The sequence below is a fragment of the Hemiscyllium ocellatum genome, chromosome 1 (genome assembly GCF_020745735.1).
Source record: "Hemiscyllium ocellatum isolate sHemOce1 chromosome 1, sHemOce1.pat.X.cur, whole genome shotgun sequence".
In the NCBI taxonomy this organism is placed as follows: domain Eukaryota; kingdom Metazoa; phylum Chordata; class Chondrichthyes; order Orectolobiformes; family Hemiscylliidae; genus Hemiscyllium; species Hemiscyllium ocellatum.
In genome coordinates this window covers 61,116,692-61,138,183 of record NC_083401.1, presented here as the reverse complement: position 1 = coordinate 61,138,183, position 21,492 = coordinate 61,116,692, and the positions used below count along the sequence as shown (strand labels likewise).

At 40.1% G+C, this 21,492-nt stretch overlaps 1 protein-coding gene across 5 annotated transcripts in view; it reads right to left on the bottom strand.

Annotated features, from left to right (window-relative positions):
* Window positions 1-21,492, bottom strand: part of tln1 (talin 1) — a 268,749-nt gene that overhangs the window by 120,586 nt on the left and 126,671 nt on the right. For all 5 annotated transcript variants that reach the window (XM_060820768.1, XM_060820686.1, XM_060820997.1 and 2 more), the window contains 6 exons: window positions 14,001-14,098; window positions 12,558-12,687; window positions 10,671-10,823; window positions 8,542-8,684; window positions 5,336-5,463; window positions 3,465-3,525 (listed from right to left, as the gene is read on the bottom strand). In XM_060820768.1, the coding sequence (XP_060676751.1) occupies window positions 3,465-3,525; window positions 5,336-5,463; window positions 8,542-8,684; window positions 10,671-10,823; window positions 12,558-12,687; window positions 14,001-14,098 (713 nt within the window). The remainder of the gene's footprint in view (window positions 1-3,464; window positions 3,526-5,335; window positions 5,464-8,541; window positions 8,685-10,670; window positions 10,824-12,557; window positions 12,688-14,000; window positions 14,099-21,492) is intronic.

Below are 21,492 nucleotides of genomic sequence, written 5' to 3'. Positions count from 1 at the left end.
ATCCCTGAGCCATGTCTCTGTAATTGCTATGATATCCCAGTCCCATATTCCTAACCATGCCATGAGTTCATCTGCCTTCCCTGTTAGGCCCCTTTCATTAAAATAAATGCAGTTTAATCTATTAGCCCTGCCTTGTCCCTGCCTGCCCTGATGGTTTGACTTACTTCTGTTCTCAGCTGTACCCGTCTCAGATCAATCTCTTTCCTCACTATATCCCTGGGTCCCACCTCCCCCCACCCCACATCTTACTAGTTTAAATCCTCCCAAGTAGTTCTAGCAAATTTCCCTGCCAGTATATTAGTGCCCTTCCAATTTAGGTGCAATCCATCCTTCTTGTACAGGTCACTTCTACCCCAAAAGAGATTCCAATCACCCAAAAATGTGAAGAAAAGGTCAAGAAAAAGAAGGAAGCATATGTCAGGTACAGACAGGATAGATCGAGTGAATTCTTAGAAGATTATAAAGAAAGTAGGAGGATACTTAAGAGGGAAATCAGGAGGGCAAAAAGGGGACATGAAATAACTTTGGCAAATAGAATTAAGGAGAATCCAAAGGGTTTTTACAAATATATTAAGGACAAAAGGGTAATTAGGGAGAGAACAGGGCCTCTCAAAGATCAGCAAGGCGGCCTTTGTGTGGAGCCACAGAAAGTGGGGGAGATACTTACTGAATATTTTCCATCAGTATTTACTGTGGAAAAGGATATGGAAGATATAGAATGTAGTAAAATAGATGGTGACATCTTGCAAAGTGTCCAGCTTACAGAGGAGGAAGTGCTGGATGTCTTCAAATGGTTAAAAGTGGATAAATCCCAAGATGTACCCGAGAACTCTGTGGGAAGCTACATAAGTGATTGTAGGGCCCCTTGCTGAGATATTTATATCGATAGTCAAAGGTGAGGTGCCGGAAGACTGGAGGTTGGCAAATGTGGTGCCATTGTTTAAGAAGGGCGGTAAAGACAAGCCAGGGAACTATAGACCGGTGAGCCTGACCTCGGTGGTGGGCAAGTTGTTGGAAGGAACCCTGAAGGACAGGATGTACATGTATTTGGAAAGGCAAAGACTGATTCGGGATAGTCAACATGGCTTTGTGTGTGGGAAATCGTCTCTCACAAACTTGACTAAGTTTCTTGAAGAAGTAGCAAAGAAGATTGATGAGGGCAGAGCAGAAGATGTGATGTATATGGATTTCAGTAAGGCATTCAACAAGGTTCCCCATTGGAGACTATTAGCAGGTTAGATCTCATGGAATACAGGGAGAACTAGCCATTTGGATACAGAACTGGCTCAAAGGTAGAAGACAGATGGTGGTGGCGGAGGGTTGTTATTCAGACTGGAGGCCTGTGACCAGTGGAGTGCCACTAGAATCGGTGCTGGACCCTCTACTTTTTGTCATTTACATAAATGATTTGGATGCGAGCATAAGAGGTATAGTTAGTAAGTTTGCAGATGACACCAAAATTGGAGGTGTAGTGGACAGCGAAGAGGGTTACCTCAGATTACAACAGGATCTGGATCAGATGGGCCAATGGGCTGAGAAGTGGCAGATGGAGTTTAATTTAGATAAATACGAGGTGCTGCATTTTGGGAAAGCAAATCTTAGCAGGACTTATACACTTAATGGTAAGGTTTGGGGGAGTGTTGCTCAACAAAGAGACCTTGGAGTGCAGATTCATAGCTCCTTGAAAGTGGAGTCGCTGGTAGATAGGATAGTGAAGGCTGTGTTTGGTATGCTTTCCTTTATTGGTCAGAGTATTGAGTACAGGTGTTTGAAGGTCATGTTGTGGCTGTACATAATATTGGTTAGGCTACTGTTGGAATGTTGCATGCAATTCTGGTCTCCTTCCTATCGGAAAGGTGTTGTGAAACTTGAAAGGGTTCAGAAAAGATTTACAAGGATGTTGCCAGGGTTGGAGGATCTGAGCTACAGGGAGAGACTGAACAGACTGGGGCTGTTTTCCCTGGAGCGTCAGAGGCTGAGGGGTGACCTAGATTAGACTTACAGTGTGGAAACAGGCCCTTCGGCCCAACAAGTCCACACCGACCCGCCGAAGCGCAACCCACCCATACCCCTACATTTACCCCTTACCTAACACTACGGGCAATTTAGCTTGGCCAATTCACCTGACCCACACATCTTTGGACTGTGGGAGGAAACCGGAGCACCCGGAGGAAACCCACGCAGACACGGGGAGAACGTGCAAACTCCACACAGTCAGTCGCCTGAGTCGGGAATTGAACCCGGGTCTACAGGCGCTGTGAGGCAGCAGTGCTAACCACTGTGCCACCGTGCCGCCCACAAAGAGACCTATAGAGGTTTAAAAATTATGAGGGGCACGGATAGGATAAATAGGCAAAGTCTTTTTCCTGGGGTTGGGGAGTCCAGAACTAGAGGGCATAGGTTAAGGGTGAGAGGGGAAAGATATAAAAGAGACCTAAGGGGCAACCTTTTCATGCAGAAGGTGGTACATGTATGGAATGAGCTGTCAGGGATGTGTTGGAGGCTGTTACAATTGCAACATTTAAGAGGCATTTGGATGGGTATATGAATAAGGGGGGTTTGGAGGGATATGGGGCGGGTGCTGGTAGGTAGGACTAGATTGGGTTGGGATATCTGGTCGGCATGGACAGGTTGGACCAAAGGGTCAGTTTCCATGCTGTACATCTCTATGACTCTATGACTCATCAGAACCATCAAAATCTTACATGCGTCAATAAGATCACCTTTCATTCTTTTAAATCCCAGTAGTTAAAAGTCTAACCTGTTCAATCTGTCTTTATAAGTTTTGTCCGAAGTAGTAAACCTTCACCTTAACTGTCTGAAGAAATATAGCTTTTATCATTTAAGGAGACCAAATTTGTACACAGCACTCCATGTGTAGTCTCACCAATACCTGTACAGCTGCAATAAAACTTCAACTTCAACTTCTATATTCCCCCGCAGTAAATTACAACATTCCACTTGCCTTCCTGAACACCCTAAGTACTAACTTTGCGACTGATCTACTAAAAACACACTGCTCCTTCTGCACCACTTCTGTAAACTCTCTCCATTTAAACATTACACTGCTTTTCTATTCTTCTTGCCAAAGCTGTTCAATAGGCCACATGCATTTTCACACATTCTTAATAACCAGTTTCCAAATATATCTCCTTCTCAAGGGCAGTTAAGGATGGGAGATTAATGCTGGCTGTGCCTGTGACGCTGACATCCTAGAAGCACAATTCATATTCAAAATATTGAATGAAATTTATATTGAAAAGTCTCTTGGCTGAATTAAAGGATTCTGATCAAATTAGAGTCTCAACCTCAAAATTTCTAAAAATACAACATTTAACATGTATATCTAAATGAGAATCAGCCTCCTACCAAGGTCACAATCTGCTTTTAATTTCAGTGTAAGAGTATTGCTTGCATTAAATGCTTTATACACAAACACAAACATCATGTTTTGCAAAACCTACCATGAATATTTTCTTTTCCCCTTTCTGCTTGATGTATTCTTTAGGCAGGAATTCTTTTAAACTGTAAAGATTAACACAGTCAGCATTAAATGATGTCTGACGATTTATACATTTGTTTGAAATATAGTTAAATTAAACCATGCTCTTCCACATTGGTCATGTAGCACTACAATATATAAACATTCATCTCCATCAGCATATTCAAGCAAGGCCACTTAAAATATCAAACAATTCAAAATTGCGAATCAAACTCCTATTTCCTGTGAATTTATGGATGGCAAACATCTAAAGTAACTGCCAACAGTTAAATGGCAATTTCACATGTGTGAAAACCCACCCCATTGAAACAGAACACAGTAGCAAGATCAGACATGACTATTTTCCACTAACACTTCCAATCTGAATACACATCTATAAATCAGTTACATGTTCACATGGAATAACAATTTGGAGATCCAGAACATCTTAATCAACTATAAAGACAAGGTCTTCAACTTAATCGCCAATTTTAAAACATTGTAATTTGCATTTATTAATTCTCTTAGTATTTTAGAATTAGATTTTGAACATTGCTGATAAACTGAGGGAGTTTCTTTTTTATATTGGAATAGCAGAATATGGACAATGAGCCAAGAATAAGTCAAAGGTATAAAAAGGTGCACAATAAATTGATGTACTGTGGAACACTATTTTGCCAAAGGTTTGTACAAGTTGCAGTATCTTTTGCTTTTTAAAACTTTCACGAATAATCTAGAAACATGACCCAAGTCTGAGGTAACGATAACTAATTACTATAATATTCAGACCAGTTATCACAAAATGTACTGCTGCCACATGAACACGACGTATGAATAAAATAAAGTAAATTTTAGAAGTGCTTTCCTCTCTGTTTTACATCCTTGAAATCATTGATTATTAGGGTGTGCATTCTTTCTACAAGTGCCAGGAAGTCATCCAAGTGATTATTGCAGCCAAAAACATGACTGATGTCATCTGTGAATTTTACCGACAATGATCCACGAGGAAATAAAGTAACAGTGATCTTGCAGGAATAATTATTAAATGAGTCACAAATTAATAACTAAAATATGGAAACAAAATATTAGATGAACAGAGAGTCAAAGAGTGACCTCGAAAAAGCACAGTAAAAGATAGAAAGTAAAGTTATACAATATTACAACAGTCAGACAAAGAGTAAGGCATATAGGGCCATAGCAAGAGTAGACAGGTTTGAAACTCAAAAAACAAAAAAATTACAAGTCACATGTCAAGAAATAAAGAGCATGCCCGACTCAACGAGGTCTATAACACTGATAAATTAATTGACTAAAATAAACAATGAGGCCTCAATCAAGTTAAAAGCACTCAAACATCTAATTCCCAAAGATAAATGGCTTTTATCATACAGCTGAGAGATATTTAGTCAATATCTGTAAGGTATTGATAATTATGGAGTTTCTGAACATCAAGGAATTGCAAGCAGATTCAAAGGTGATATAAAGAGGTGAAAAAAATAAAAAATAGTAACAGTGACATTTTACACACATTAGAGATCCTTCAACACAAGGATCAATAAATAAATTAAAAACATTCAGATTTTTAGAACAAACATGAGAATGACCTAAAATACAATTGTCAGTATTATAGCTAATAATATTCTGGACAGAAGTGAAAACAAAGATTAAAATTTCTAAATGCAAGTATGAGGTGCTGATGGAAGATAATGTACAAATGCCAGTGATGTTTCAGTGTTCAAATACTGTGCAGCATAACATGAACATGAAAATTATTCCTGAAGTCATTACTCATGCTTGTTTTGATCCAAGTAAAGGTTTAAGGTTATCTTGATTAAAAAAAAGGTATCTACTTACTCTAAAAAGCCAGGTTTGTGCTTCTGCTCATTGTGGGGTCCAAACTGGATCTGACATTGGTATCCTGCAAAGTCACAGGCTTTGTCAAAGGATACTGGATGTGAACCATTCAAAATGTCATCTCTGGCCTGATGTAGAAGTACAAAAAGAAAACAATTATTCAGCTAAAAACTGTATAACCATTTCAGGGTCAGTAGCTAATAAATTATAGAACAAAATTTTCAAAAAACAGCTCACATGATTTAAGATATGGCTTCACTTTTAATATAGGTGAAGTAATTTGTGCTTCACCTACAATTCCTCACACCCTTCATCTAAACTCAGCAACATATGGCTATTTCTTTCTCCCTTATTTTCCTCATCCTACTTCCCCTTAAAATGCACTTAAGCTGTTCACTGCAGTCATACAATAAATAGCAAGTCCAACATTTTGAATAAAATATTCTTATTCAATTTATTAGCTAATATTTCATATATATGCTCCTAGTTTTAGACTCCCCATAAATTTAAGCATCTGCCTCCATTATTTAGACACCTTCGAAGACTTTTGATTGCTTCTTTGATAAGTTCTGCTGTTTTCGTCTGCTCCTTCCTTCCTCTCTCATTTTCACATCCCCACTTAACATTTATAACAACTTAGTTCACATTCTGTATTAGCAACATATCATACACTGCAGTCTTTCTGCTTCACCTTATTCTCTTTCTTAGCATCCAGAAGGCTGCAGATTTGGTTGCCCTATCTGTTCTCCACAGTGGGAAAGTATTTTAGCTGTACCTAAACCATCTCCTCGCCACTCTTTGAAGGCAGCCCACTGTTCCATTGCAGCTTTGCCTGCCAATGTTGAATTCCAGTTTAACCAGGAGGAAAATTTGTCCTTGCCCTCTAAATCTTGGCCATTGTCTGATGACATACATGTTTTACATGAGAAAGATTCTATAAAGCTCTACAGAAATTTAACTCATTTCTCTGCTTTTGAATTTGTTCTAGAAATGTACCCTAGAGCTTTGTTTACATGGTAATGGCTTTATTAACTTGTATCTTCAATGATTAGTCAGTTGGTACCCTAAGATCCCTTATGCACCTTCACTCCACTTAAACACTTACATTTGTCAATAAGTGCACAAATGTCCTTTTTCTTCACACCAAACTCAACACTGCACACTTATAAATTGAAACTCATTGTTCTTCTCCAAGTTTAACATCTTGCACTTTTTTTTAAAACACTCTAGCTCAGTGCTAACCATACTCCCTAATTTGATGCTGCCTACAAATTTGAGACACGATTTGAGTTAAACCATTTATATAAATTGTTTCCAGTAGTGAACAGCACAGATCTTTGCAGAAAACCAGTTGCTGTATCTTTCCAGTCTGAGTTAAATGACATTTCCCTTCAGTATTAGCATTTTATGTCATTATTCTGCTGACTATCCTGCAACTCCTCTTATCAGCATTTCATCGGAGATGACTAGGTTACCTTAGCGGTTTTCGTTTGGAAGTTCATGTATACATCTGCTGCATTACCATTTTTGTCATTATTTATTATTATCCATCATTTCAAATTGTACACAAAGCAGATTTTTCAATATGTAACTGTTCACACAACTTATTTGGAGGTGGAGGAAAGAGGGTGAATATAAAATATAGATCACAAGTATGGTAGTTTTACTTTTAAGTTACAAAAGACAAGTCAAGGTTCATTTTTAAGATACAGATTACTGATTTCTTAAATTACTTCTGGATTCAATTTCACATCAAACATAGGAAAACAGACAATGAGGAGTAGGTCATTCAGCCCATTGAGTTTAATTCATCAGCCAATATCTTCATAGTTGATCCTCTAGCTCAATCCCACACTAGCACACATTTCCCATAACCCTTGGCACCTTCACTATCTGGAAAACTGTTTCTTCATTATGTATTCAGTGACTTGACTTCTAGAGCCTCTGGTAGAGAATTGAACAGGTTCACCACCTTCTGAATAGAGGATGTCATCATTTAAGTCAGATTGGAAAAATACAGGAACTAGTTTTTAACAAAAATCTGTACTGTTCACTACTGGAAACAATTTATATGGTTTGGAATCATAAGTTGTGTATCAAAATTTGAGTGAAAATACTTCTCATCTTGGTTTCAAATGACCTAGCCGAGACCTAGCCAATCACTGGAAACATCATCCCTGCATTCCATCTGTCCCATCTTGGCAGAATTTTTATATTCCAATTAGATTGCATTCATCCTTCTGAATACCTGCCCAATTTATCTAATCATTCCTTATATAACAATCCTACCATCCCAAAAATAAATCTGATGAATCATTGCTCGCTAATGCAAGCATAGTCTCCTTGCCCCAAGGGAGAATAAGTCGGCACAAAATACTCTGTGGTCTCATCAAGACCCCAAACAACTGCAACAATATATCCTTGTGCCTGTGCTCAAATTAAGTAGTACTCTGACATTGTTTTTCCTAACCAGTGTATAACTTTATGATCAGCCATGTTGTGCCTCATCTGCCACCAATCTGCCAACTCACTCAACTTCTCTGTTGCCTTTAAGTTTTCTAATCCTTCTTCACTAGTCATAATCCTTTCTAGTTTTGTGTCATCATAGATATACAAATACTACACTTGATTTCCTCATCCAAATCAGTGATACATATTATAAATATCTGAGGCCCAAGCACTGATTTTCTGTGATATTCCATTTGCCACTGACTTCAACTTTGAAAAATACATATTTATTTCAAATATATCCTGTCTACTAACTAATTCTCAATCCATGCCAGTAGATTACCACCAATCCCATGCGCTTTAATCTTGCACACTAACCTTAGATTTTATCAAAAGCCTTCAGAGAATCCAATATGCTACATGCGCTGATACTCCATCATCCATTCCACGAGGTATGACCTCAAAAAAACTTGAACAGGTTGCCTTTATAAAAAACTCAAGCATTTTCCCAATTACTGATGTTAGGCTAATAGGTCTGCAATTCCTTTTCTCCCTCCCTTCTTTTTAAGAAGTATTGTTACACTTGTCACCCTCTAATCTGCTGGGGCTATTCCAAATCTACAGAATTTTGAAACATAACATGCAATGCATCCAAGGCCACCTCCTTTAGTGCCCTGGGATATAGATGATCAAATACGTAAATTTAATACTGCTGGAGGTAAAAATGTTTTTTTTATTTTGTCTAGAAAAGTACAAACCTGGACATAGAGCAAGTTTAATTGGACTGGATCTCTTGAATCAACATTTTGATCTGAATAGAAGAACTTTCGTCTGAGAAGCAAAGTTTCATTTTCGTCGACACCTTGTTCACGAAGTGTTCTACCATGGTCCAACCAGTTTACTGGTGGAAAGAAAAAGTGTGTAGTGTTACTAATGCCATCCTGAGGTGCTTACATATGACAATGCCTTCTCTGTTTTAAAACTCTCCCTCTCAACGTTCTAACCTCTTCACCAAATGTAACGCTTTGGATGTCAGTTGTGTGTGCCAGAAAGCCACTTCTATCTCACCCAAAGCACTATCCTTTATGTACCAGCACGCTAGAATGCTCAATCACAACCAAGAGCAGAATTTCACCTTAACATCATTTGGCCACAAATACAGACTTCTGGTGGAAAGCAACTTGGGAACAAGAACATGGTGATTTTTCTCGACCGCCTTAAGGTCAGAAGTACCCAAGTCAAATACAAATACCTTATTACTACTCTGGCCAAGATGAACTAACCAAGCATAGATTGAACTTAAGGATATCGCAGTACTGTATGGCTCAGGTCCTGACCAAGTAGTGCACTTATCAACTCAGTGATCAAAGACTTGAAACACAAAAGACTATACTGCATTATTAAAAGTGCTGTAAAATTGCTCTGATTTCCCCACCCTCAAAAAGAATTGCATTGTACTTCCGACTCTAGGTTTCATGAAATGTTGTTTCCCTTTTTTGAAAATGTAACAAAGAGGATCAACGAGGACAGAGCGGTAGACATGATCAATATGGACTTCAGTAAGGTATTCAACAAGGTCCCCCATGGGAGAATGGTGAGCAAGGTTAGATCTCATGGAATACAGGGAGAACTAGCCAATTAGATACAGAACTGGCTTGATGGTAGGAGACAGAGGGTGGTGGTAGTGGAGGGTTGTTTTTCAGACTGGAAGCCTGTGACCAGTGGAGTGCCAGAAGGATTGGTGCTGAGTCCACTACTTTTCATCATTTATATAAATGATTTGGATGTGAGCATAAGAGATATAGTTAGTAAGTTGGCAGATGACACCAAAATTGGAAGCGTAGTGGACAACTCAGATTACACGGGATCTTGATCAGATGGACCAGTAGGCTGAGGAGTGGCAGATGGAGTTCAATTTAGATAAATGCAAGGTGCTGCATTTTGGAAAAGCCAATCTTAGCAGGACTTGATGGTAAGGTCCTCAGGGGTGTTGCTGAACAAAGAGACCTTGGAGTGCAGGTTCATAGTTTCTTGAAAGTAGAGTTTCAGGTAGATAGGATAGTGAAGGCGGCATTTGGTCTGCTTTCCTTTATTAGTCAGAGCATTGAGTATAGGAGTTGGGAGGTCATGTTGTGGCTGTACAGGACACTGATTAGGCCACTTTTGGGATATTGCATGCAATTTTAGTCTCCCTCCTATAGGAAGGACTTTGTGAAACTTGAAAGGGTTCAGAAAAGATTTACAAAGGATGTTGCCAGGGTTGGAGGATTTGAGCTATAGGGAGAGGCAGAATAGACTGGGGCTGTTTTCTCTGGAGTGTTGAAGATTGAGGGGGTGACCACATTGAGATTTATAAAGTTATAAGGGACATGGATAACATAAATAGACAAGATATAAAAGAGATCTAAGGGGCAACTTTTTCAGAGGGTGCTGCGTGTGTGGAATGGGCGGCCAAAGGAAATGGAGGAGGCTGGTGCAACTGCAACATTTAAAAGGCACCTGGATGGGTGTATGAATAGGAAGGGTTTGGAGGGATACAGGCCGGGTGCTGGCAAGTGGGACTAGATTAGATTGGGATATCTAGTCGGCATGGACGAGTTGGACCGAAGGGTCTGTTTCAATGCTGTACAGCTCTATGACTCTGTGACATTACTTTGCTTCTTGGTTGCAGAATGGATCTTAAACATCGAATATCTGTTAAATACACGGTCAAAGCATAGCTCTGCACCGAAGCTGAATTTTGATTAATTTTGATTGTGTACAAGTTATATTTTAAGCTGAAATAAATATTTATTGACCGTACAGCAATCTATATGGTATTAGAGAACATTATACAAATAATAAAAGGATTTTTGTGCAGTTTTCCAATTTTAAAAAAGGCACTCACAATCATCATCTGTATGAAGTTTTTGTTTGAGCTTTTCCATTTTCTTATCATCTCTTAATAGGGTTTTGTCTTTTTTCAGTGTCCCTGTCATTTCTTCTTTCTTTTCTTCAACAATTTCATGTACAAGTGAATATTCATCATGATTTGTGATGCCTATTAAAATAAAATCCATTAACTACTGTTTTATTAGTAACATGCAATAGAAAATGAAGAGGAGATAAATCTGAAAACCAACAGCAGACTTAGTCAAATCTCTGTAAATGAGACCATGAGCAATGAACCACAGTGTCCCAACAAAATTCAATTTACTCTCCAAGTAACATCTTCATTTCTGGGACAGATCTATATTGTGGTTAAATTAAAAAGGAACTTGGGCAGATATACCTTGTATAACTGGAAATTTAATTCACATCTACTGGAAGCCAACACTCAAAACCATAAATTATGATCATTAACCATAGAAAACACTGAATTCTGTAATTTTGTTCCAATGCAAGTGCACGAACTGTTATAATCAACCACAGAAATGTCATGAGAATCTTAAAGAATATAAAGAAATAGATGATGAGGGAAGAGTAGTTTAATGTAAAATTACTAACCAAGTTTGGCTACATGGTGTCACATTGAATATAGTGCCAGTTAACATATTAGGCACAAAGCTGTGTTGAAGAGAGAGGCCTCCATTGTTAGTGGCAGAAGCCTGGTCAAAACTGGTCTGAACTTTACAAAAGGAAGTAGGTTTCAGGAATAGATAAGCCAGTATTACTGGCTTGCATGCTTTAAAAACAAAACTTCACAACCCACTTTTATTTTCAACTTGGTATAAAGTAAGGTAAGGTTTTAATATTTTACTCAGTTTGCATTTCAGAAAAAAAGGGGTTGCCAATGGATTTATCCTGTTTACAAAATAGTTTGCAACATAGTAGGGCCACTGACACTGTTCCTTATATTAGAATACATTGTATGACCTGCTCACAAATATAGTTGCGTTTGCGTATAGTAGCTAGGTAAAGGTAAAGTGCCATTCTTCAGCCACAGGGAAAGTCGATTGCCTGATAGTTCAATATTTCTGGAAGCTATTACTTCTCCTACCCAGATTGACTGGTCTGATATTCATTAAAAGACTGGGACTGGCACATTATTGGAAGTGAGCCCAGATGGCTTAGTAATTTCACAGGCATAATCAACTCTAATTAGACTTTTATTTCTTCATGCAGGTGATGGAATGCTACATAATAAGGAGCTGCACTTTCTTGATGGAAATATCAAAGCTCAGCAGAGACTACACAGAGTCTCTATATCACGTATAAAGGCATGCAGCATAGTCTTGGATGACTGCCAAACCAAGTCCCTTTTGGATTCCATCAATACACAGGTTGGTAGTGAGAAGGCTGGACAGTACGTAATCATCCAAAGACTATCCAACATTCTTCCATTAGTGAGCACTAGAACTCAGGATATCAATTCAGTTGTCTCTCAGGAGATATACACTAAGCATGAACTAACCATTAACTATTTCTTTGCCGTTCAGGGTAACCCAAATGTCTCCTTTATGAGTACATGAAATTGAGCAAATGGAGCATAATCATACAAAAATTGTGAAAGAAACATCAAATTGTGGAGACACAGCACTAAGAAACATATTTATTGGAATTTGCTAGTCATAATTGGCAAGCTATTCACAACCAGCTGCTTCACAAAAGGGTAGAACTTTGTTCATATGAAGTTTGCAGCATATCTCAGAGATCCTTTACCCTACAAGGTGTTGAATCCAGTAGAGTGAGGGATCTCAGAAGCTTAATGTTGCACAAGATTAGAGTGACATGGAGGGAAAGGTGCACAGGGGGATGGAGGGTAAGGTAACAGTTACAATTGTATGAATCTCACCAATTCTGGCACAGATTGTCATCAGCATGTCGCTCACTATTTTTGAGTCATCCACCATAACTGTTTTGATACTTCCATCCAACATCCTGATCTTCAGAGGCCTTTGCTTCCTTTTGTAATCCAGTGTGTCCTTGGATTAAAACAAAGAAGTGATTTGCAACGTAGCACAGATCTGACCATCTCCCCAATATCACTGACCAGGTTTCCCACATTTTGTTACGTTCAAACATCCATCTAAAAGGCTGAACATTGTAACAGTACACAGACATCAAGACAATCTGTGCATCAAAGGGCAGTTTGAAAGATTTTTGGTACCTGCCTCTAAATTAGCAGATCTAAATTCAAGTCACACTCCAGGATTTGATGCCCAAGGAAAATGCAATCAAAACATGGTTTCCATTTAAGCACCAAAAGCAGGAGAAAATCATGGTCACTCATGGGCTCAAAAGTAGAGGTTCTATCATCACTCTTCAAGACCAGATAAAAACAAGCAGACATTTGGGGCAACATACAAAGGACGGAGAGGTCTGGATACAGTGCACATGGAGAAGATGTTTCTACTAGTAGGAGATACTAGGACCTGACAGCACAGCCTCAGGAGTGAAGGGACGATCCTTTAGAACCAAGATCAAAAGGAATTTCTTTAGCCAGAGGGCAGTTAATCTGTGGAACTCATTGCTGCTGAAGGCTATGGAGGCCAAGTCAGTGTGTATTTAAGACAGACATAGATAGGTTCTTGTTTCGTAAGGGGATCAATGGTTACAGGGAGAAGGCAGGGGATTAGGGTTGAGAAACATTGCACCCATGATCAAGTGGTGAAATAGACTTAATGGGCCAAATGGCTTAATGCTCCTCCTATATCTCATGGTCTGCTTGAGACAGTTGGGTACTGGCCACTGCAGATCACATTGGTACCAACAGCAAAGGGTTCAATCCCCTTTCCAGTTAGTCTGAATTTGGGATGTGGATTTCATACTACAGTGGGTCAGACCTGTATTTGGGCAGAGAACTGAAGAAAATGTCATAATTAATACATAAAACAAAATGTGGCCAATAACCTATGTCACTTTGCAGAAATCAATTGCTTTTTAATGGAGAGGAATAAAAAGCCAAATGTGAGCCATGGTAGTCACACCATTAGCAAACAATTTAACACTGTGCTCTCGCAACTGAACTGAACTGAACTGAACTTCATAAACTCTTCCAGTCTGATCTCTCAGCCAAGTGTCAACTACCTCATTTATGTTAAAACAATTTACAAAATGAGTTATTTTCAAAAGATGAGTATGAAGCATTACAATTCCAAAAACAAAACTAGATGAAAGGGTGCCATATTTAATAACAGAATTCCGTAAATCGCACTTGAATCAAAAAGTCAGTTAATTTACAGTATACCTCAAAGGAATAGGGAGTAGGATGTAAACAGCAAAACAGTCAGCTTACCCCATTTCTCAACATGTAGTAGTCCAAGGCTTTGCCAGACTCCAACCAGATCCCCTTCTTTGGGTCTTCATCAGACAGAAACAATCCATAATCAGTGGCTGCAAGACAATAAATAATGACTTTTTAACGACAACTTCCATGACCTCCATCACCTCAAAGGACAACAGCACCAGATACATACAGCATCATCGCTTGCAAACAGCCTCCAAGCCACTCACCATCCTGGCGTGGAACAATGGCATTTTTGTTTCAATGTCACTGGGTCAAAACCCTGGAATCCCTCTCTAATAGCATTTGGGCAAACATACACCCTATCGGCTGCAGCAAGTCAAGAGGCTGGTTCACCATCATCTTTTCAAGGGTAATTAGGGCAATGAAAATTGGCTTTGACAGCAGCATTCACATCTCACGAGTGATCAAAGAGAACTCTATTTCCTCATCATTAGACCCATCCAGTATCTTAGACCAATTACAGATACAATATTATTTTGGTTATCTTACCAGGTAGGTATCTCAGATGGGTCTCAACTGATAACTTGGGAGAACTGAATTAAAATCTCACTATGAAAAGAAAAAAAACTGACATCCCCACAAGTGTGGTACCAATAAGTAACTCAAGAACCAACCATATTAGAGGACCTGAACAGTCCTCAAATGATCTAGCACATTTTTCAATTTTAACAAACCACTATAAATAAAGTCAATGCACCAAGCTTCTTTTCCCAGCATATCTTCACCACATGACTGCAGTGATTCAAGAAACAACTCACCACCTTCCTCACAAAAGTTGAGGGATGGACAGTTAGATAATCTGGACCTACAGCTTAGGAAAGATATATTAGTCAAGGAGGGAGAACAACATAGTTTTGTAAAACCGATATCTGAATTTCAGGGATTAAGTTATGAGGATCGATTCAACAAATTAAACCTGTTCTCTCCAGAATTTAGATAGCTAAGAGGTGAACCAATCAAGGTCTTCAGGATATTATCTACTGCTTCTTTTTCCTATTAAAGATAAATTATTTCCACTGATTGGGTATTCTAGAACGAAGGGCATTGCCTGAGAATTCGGGCCAGGCCAGTCAGGAGAGATGTTAAGAAACACTTCTACACACCAAGGGTGACAGATGTTTGGAATCTCTTCCACAAACAGCAGTGGATGCTGGATCAGTTAACTTTGAATCTGAATTTTTTTTAAAAACTGTTCGTTAAGCAAAAGGATACGACACAGTGGGCAAAGGCAGGTGTATGGAGTTAGGTCATAGATCAGCCATGATCTCATTAAATGACAGAATAGGCTCGAGTGCCTGAATGGCCTACTCCTGTTCCAACAATCTATAAGGGCAAAATTACCCTATAGCATTACAAAGGACTTGGTAAAGTTATTGACATTTTAAGGAGCAGAGTTGGTAAGCTTGCAGACGACACCAAAATTTGGAGGCTAGTGGACAGTGAAGGAAGTTACCTCAGAGTAAAGCAGGATCCTAATCAGATGGGCCAATGGACTAAGAAGTGGCAGATAGATAATTGGGAGGTGCTGCATTTTGGCAAAGCAAATCAGGTCAGGACCTATACACTTAAGGGAAGTATTGCTGAACAAAGAGACCTCAGAGCGTAGGTTCATAGTTCCTTGAAAGTAGAGTCATAGATAGACAGGATATTGAAGGCGGCATTTGGTATGCTTGCCTTATTGGTCAGTGCATTGAGTATAGGAGTTGGTAGGTAATGTTGCGGCTGTACAGAACAATGGTTCGGCCACTTTTAGAATATGGCGTGCAATTCTGGTCTCCCGCTACAGGTAGGATATTGTGAAATGTGAAAGGATTCAGAAAAGATTAACAAGGATGTTGCCAGGGTTGGAGCGTTTAGCTATAGGGAGAAGCTGAATAGGTTGGAGCTATTTTTCCTGGAGCATCAAAGGCAGAGAGGTGACCTGGGGTTTATGAAATCATGAGGGGCATGGATACATTAATAGACAAGGTCTTGTCCCCAGAGTGAGAGATTCCAAAACTAGAGGGTATATAGGTTTAAGGTGAGAGGGGAAAGATTTAAAAGGGACCTAAGGGGCAACTTCTTCCAGAGGGTTGTGGGGTGTATGGAATGAGCTGCCAGAGGAAATGGAGGAGGGTGTACAATTACAATGTTTAAAAGGCACCTGAAAGGGTACATGAATAGGAAGATTTTAGAAGGATACGAGTCAAATGCTGCCAAATGGGATTAGATTTATTCAGGATAGCTGGTCAGCATGAACGAATTGGACATAAGAGTCTGTTTCTGTGCTGTACATCTCCACAACTCTACATCAATATTATTGAGAGGAACCCAGCAATAACTATATTCTGACATATCAACGTTTCCCATTTGGTGCCTCTTTCACCCGGTCAGAACTATTTTTGCTCAGCAAGCCAATGATCCAGTGTTTGCTTTTCTAGCTCAACTTTATCTTTATTTTTAAACTTGACTGTGAACTATCTGAAACAAAATCTGCCCAACAATTCTTTTCAAAACTAATGAATGTTTACTAAACCAAATGCCAGGATCCAAGTAATTGGTACCCAGAAATTGCTTACATCAATTCCCATGTTATTAGCTAAGACAGAACGCAAATAAATTTGATCCTAGTTACTGTCAACAATACTCTGCCCTTTGAGATTCCAGATTCGTATCTAGTGCTACAGAGCATCTGAATTCCCTCCTTTGTGGTGAATGCAAACAGCACTATGGCTCAGTGGTTAGCACTGCTGCCTGTCGGTGCCAGGGACCCAGGTTTGATTCTCATCTTAGGTGACTGCCTGTGTGGAATTGGCAAGTTCTCCCGGTGTCTGCGTAGGTTTCCACTGGATGCTCCAGTTTCATCCCACAGTCCAAAGGTGATTGGCCATGCTAAATTGCCTATAGTGTTCAGGAATGTGTAGCTTAGGTGCACCAGCCATGGGAAATGCAGGGATAGGTTAGGGGATTGGTCTGAGTGGGATGCTCTTTGGTGGACTGGTGTAGACATATTGGGCCAAATGACTTGTTTCCACACAGTGACAATTCTATTAAAAAAAAGCAATGCATTCCACATTTTCAGAACAGCTAAGATCAGCAACTTTTAACACAGGCAGAAGTCACAAACTTAGAGTTATTTTGGAATAAAAATCAGCAAGTGTTACTGGGGCAACATGTCAATTTTTAAAACATGCCCTTCGTTTTAGACTAGGCTATCTTCTCTGGAGCTTTGTAGATGGAAGGGTGACCTTATAAAAGTATACAAAAACATGAGGAGCCTCAATAGAGTCAAGGTCATTTCCCTAGGGTAGGGGAGTTCAAAACTCAAGGGCATAGGTTTAAGGTGAGAGGTGAAAGACTTAAAAGGGACCCAAGGGGAAAAGTTTGCACAAGAGGATAGTGAGTGGATGGAAGAAGCTGAAGTAGATGGAGCTGCCAGAAGTGGAGGAGGTTGGTATAATTACAACATTTAAAAGGCATCTGGATAGGTATAAGAAGATTAAGGGTTTAGAGGGATATGGGCCAAATCAGACTAGATTTATTTAGGCATGGACGATTTGTACAACTGACTCTATAATACATTGGATATATTGTTCCCTTCCCATACCTAATCTGGTGACTTTGTGGATCTCTCTCACCTTCAGTTTTATACTGGGAGTCAGCCAAAATGAAATCAATAGAAGACTTTAAAAAACAAATTCCCATATCAGAGATCAGGCATCACAGTGAATTTTTCTCCCATCAGCCCCTTGATAAAACTGCTACATTTCTATTCAGTTTGCATATATTTTACAAAATATGATAGAAGTAATTCTACATTCTCTCGGAAGACTTCGCGACGGCTGGTGGGTAAGTTTGGTCGTTTATTTAATAGTTTTAAATTTAAAGTTTTCCTTTAAAAAAGCGGTAGCAGACCCGGAAGGCGCGCTAGGTTACCTGGGTAAGGTTTTTTTTCTCTCTCCCCTTATTTAAACGCGGGCTCCGAGTTGTAGGCCTCAGTCTCTCGGAAGACTTCGCGACGGCTGGTGGGTAAGTTTGGTCGTTTATTTAATAGTTTTAAATTTAAAGTTTTCCTTTAAAAAAGCGGTAGCAGACCCGGAAGGCGCGCTAGGTTACCTGGGTAAGGTTTTTTTTCTCTCTCCCCTTATTTAAACGCGGGCTCCGAGTTGTAGGCCTCAGTCTCTCGGAAGACTTCGCGACGGCTGGTGGGTAAGTTTGGTCGTTTATTTAATAGTTTTAAATTTAAAGTTTTCCTTTAAAAAAGCGGTAGCAGACCCGGAAGGCGCGCTAGGTTACCTGGGTAAGGTTTTTTTTCTCTCTCCCCTTATTTAAACGCGGGCTCCGAGTTGTAGGCCTCAGTCTCTCGGAAGACTTCGCGACGGCTGGTGGGTAAGTTTGGTCGTTTATTTAATAGTTTTAAATTTAAAGTTTTCCTTTAAAAAAGCGGTAGCAGACCCGGAAGGCGCGCTAGGTTACCTGGGTAAGGTTTTTTTTCTCTCTCCCCTTATTTAAACGCGGGCTCCGAGTTGTAGGCCTCAGTCTCTCGGAAGACTTCGCGACGGCTGGTGGGTAAGTTTGGTCGTTTATTTAATAGTTTTAAATTTAAAGTTTTCCTTTAAAAAAGCGGTAGCAGACCCGGAAGGCGCGCTAGGTTACCTGGGTAAGGTTTTTTTTCTCTCTCCCCTTATTTAAACGCGGGCTCCGAGTTGTAGGCCTCAGTCTCTCGGAAGACTTCGCGACGGCTGGTGGGTAAGTTTGGTCGTTTATTTAATAGTTTTAAATTTAAAGTTTTCCTTTAAAAAAGCGGTAGCAGACCCGGAAGGCGCGCTAGGTTACCTGGGTAAGGTTTTTTTTCTCTCTCCCCTTATTTAAACGCGGGCTCCGAGTTGTAGGCCTCAGTCTCTCGGAAGACTTCGCGACGGCTGGTGGGTAAGTTTGGTCGTTTATTTAATAGTTTTAAATTTAAAGTTTTCCTTTAAAAAAGCGGTAGCAGACCCGGAAGGCGCGCTAGGTTACCTGGGTAAGGTTTTTTTTCTCTCTCCCCTTATTTAAACGCGGGCTCCGAGTTGTAGGCCTCAGTCTCTCGGAAGACTTCGCGACGGCTGGTGGGTAAGTTTGGTCGTTTATTTAATAGTTTTAAATTTAAAGTTTTCCTTTAAAAAAGCGGTAGCAGACCCGGAAGGCGCGCTAGGTTACCTGGGTAAGGTTTTTTTTCTCTCTCCCCTTATTTAAACGCGCAGGCGAAATTGCTTACATCAATTCCCATGTTATTAGCTAAGACAGAACGCAAATAAATTTGATCCTAGTTACTGTCAACAATACTCTGCCCTTTGAGATTCCAGATTCGTATCTAGTGCTACAGAGCATCTGAATTCCCTCCTTTGTGGTGAATGCAAACAGCACTATGGCTCAGTGGTTAGCACTGCTGCCTGTCGGTGCCAGGGACCCAGGTTTGATTCTCATCTTAGGTGACTGCCTGTGTGGAATTGGCAAGTTCTCCCGGTGTCTGCGTAGGTTTCCACTGGATGCTCCAGTTTCATCCCACAGTCCAAAGGTGATTGGCCATGCTAAATTGCCTATAGTGTTCAGGAATGTGTAGCTTAGGTGCACCAGCCATGGGAAATGCAGGGATAGGTTAGGGGATTGGTCTGAGTGGGATGCTCTTTGGTGGACTGGTGTAGACATATTGGGCCAAATGACTTGTTTCCACACAGTGACAATTCTATTAAAAAAAAGCAATGCATTCCACATTTTCAGAACAGCTAAGATCAGCAACTTTTAACACAGGCAGAAGTCACAAACTTAGAGTTATTTTGGAATAAAAATCAGCAAGTGTTACTGGGGCAACATGTCAATTTTTAAAACATGCCCTTCGTTTTAGACTAGGCTATCTTCTCTGGAGCTTTGTAGATGGAAGGGTGACCTTATAAAAGTATACAAAAACATGAGGAGCCTCAATAGAGTCAAGGTCATTTCCCTAGGGTAGGGGAGTTCAAAACTCAAGGGCATAGGTTTAAGGTGAGAGGTGAAAGACTTAAAAGGGACCCAAGGGGAAAAGTTTGCACAAGAGGATAGTGAGTGGATGGAAGAAGCTGAAGTAGATGGAGCTGCCAGAAGTGGAGGAGGTTGGTATAATTACAACATTTAAAAGGCATCTGGATAGGTATAAGAAGATTAAGGGTTTAGAGGGATATGGGCCAAATCAGACTAGATTTATTTAGGCATGGACGATTTGTACAACTGACTCTATAATACATTGGATATATTGTTCCCTTCCCATACCTAATCTGGTGACTTTGTGGATCTCTCTCACCTTCAGTTTTATACTGGGAGTCAGCCAAAATGAAATCAATAGAAGACTTTAAAAAACAAATTCCCATATCAGAGATCAGGCATCACAGTGAATTTTTCTCCCATCAGCCCCTTGATAAAACTGCTACATTTCTATTCAGTTTGCATATATTTTACAAAATATGATAGAAGTAATTCTACATTCTCTCGGAAGACTTCGCGACGGCTGGTGGGTAAGTTTGGTCGTTTATTTAATAGTTTTAAATTTAAAGTTTTCCTTTAAAAAAGCGGTAGCAGACCCGGAAGGCGCGCTAGGTTACCTGGGTAAGGTTTTTTTTCTCTCTCCCCTTATTTAAACGCGGGCTCCGAGTTGTAGGCCTCAGTCTCTCGGAAGACTTCGCGACGGCTGGTGGGTAAGTTTGGTCGTTTATTTAATAGTTTTAAATTTAAAGTTTTCCTTTAAAAAAGCGGTAGCAGACCCGGAAGGCGCGCTAGGTTACCTGGGTAAGGTTTTTTTTCTCTCTCCCCTTATTTAAACGCGGGCTCCGAGTTGTAGGCCTCAGTCTCTCGGAAGACTTCGCGACGGCTGGTGGGTAAGTTTGGTCGTTTATTTAATAGTTTTAAATTTAAAGTTTTCCTTTAAAAAAGCGGTAGCAGACCCGGAAGGCGCGCTAGGTTACCTGGGTAAGGTTTTTTTTCTCTCTCCCCTTATTTAAACGCGCAGGCGAGTCACCCGAGGCACTACACGAGTAGTGCCTCCCACCCTTCCACCTCCTCTAACCTAATAATAAGACCAATTGTGACTAGCGGGTAAGTGCTGCATTTTCCTTGTTTGTTTCTTTAGATTTAGTTGGTTTTTGTTGTTTTTTTTTAAGGAAAGCTTACTTTTAGAGGGATGGCAGTGCAGAGAGGGCAATGTTCCTCTTGCAACATGTATGAGGTGAGGGAAGCCATTAGCGTCCCTGCTGAGTACACTTGCAAGAAGTGCACCCATCTCCAGCTCCTCCAAACCCGTGTTAGGGAACTGGAGCTGGAGTTGGATGAACTGCGGATCATTCGGGAGGCAGAGGAGGTCATAGATCGGAGCTATAGGCAAGTAGTTACTCCGAAAGTTCAAGATAGATGGGTGACAGTGAGGGGGAGTGGGAGGAGGAAGACAGTGCAGGGACCCCCTGCGGTCATTCCCCTCAAGAACAAGTATACCGTTTTG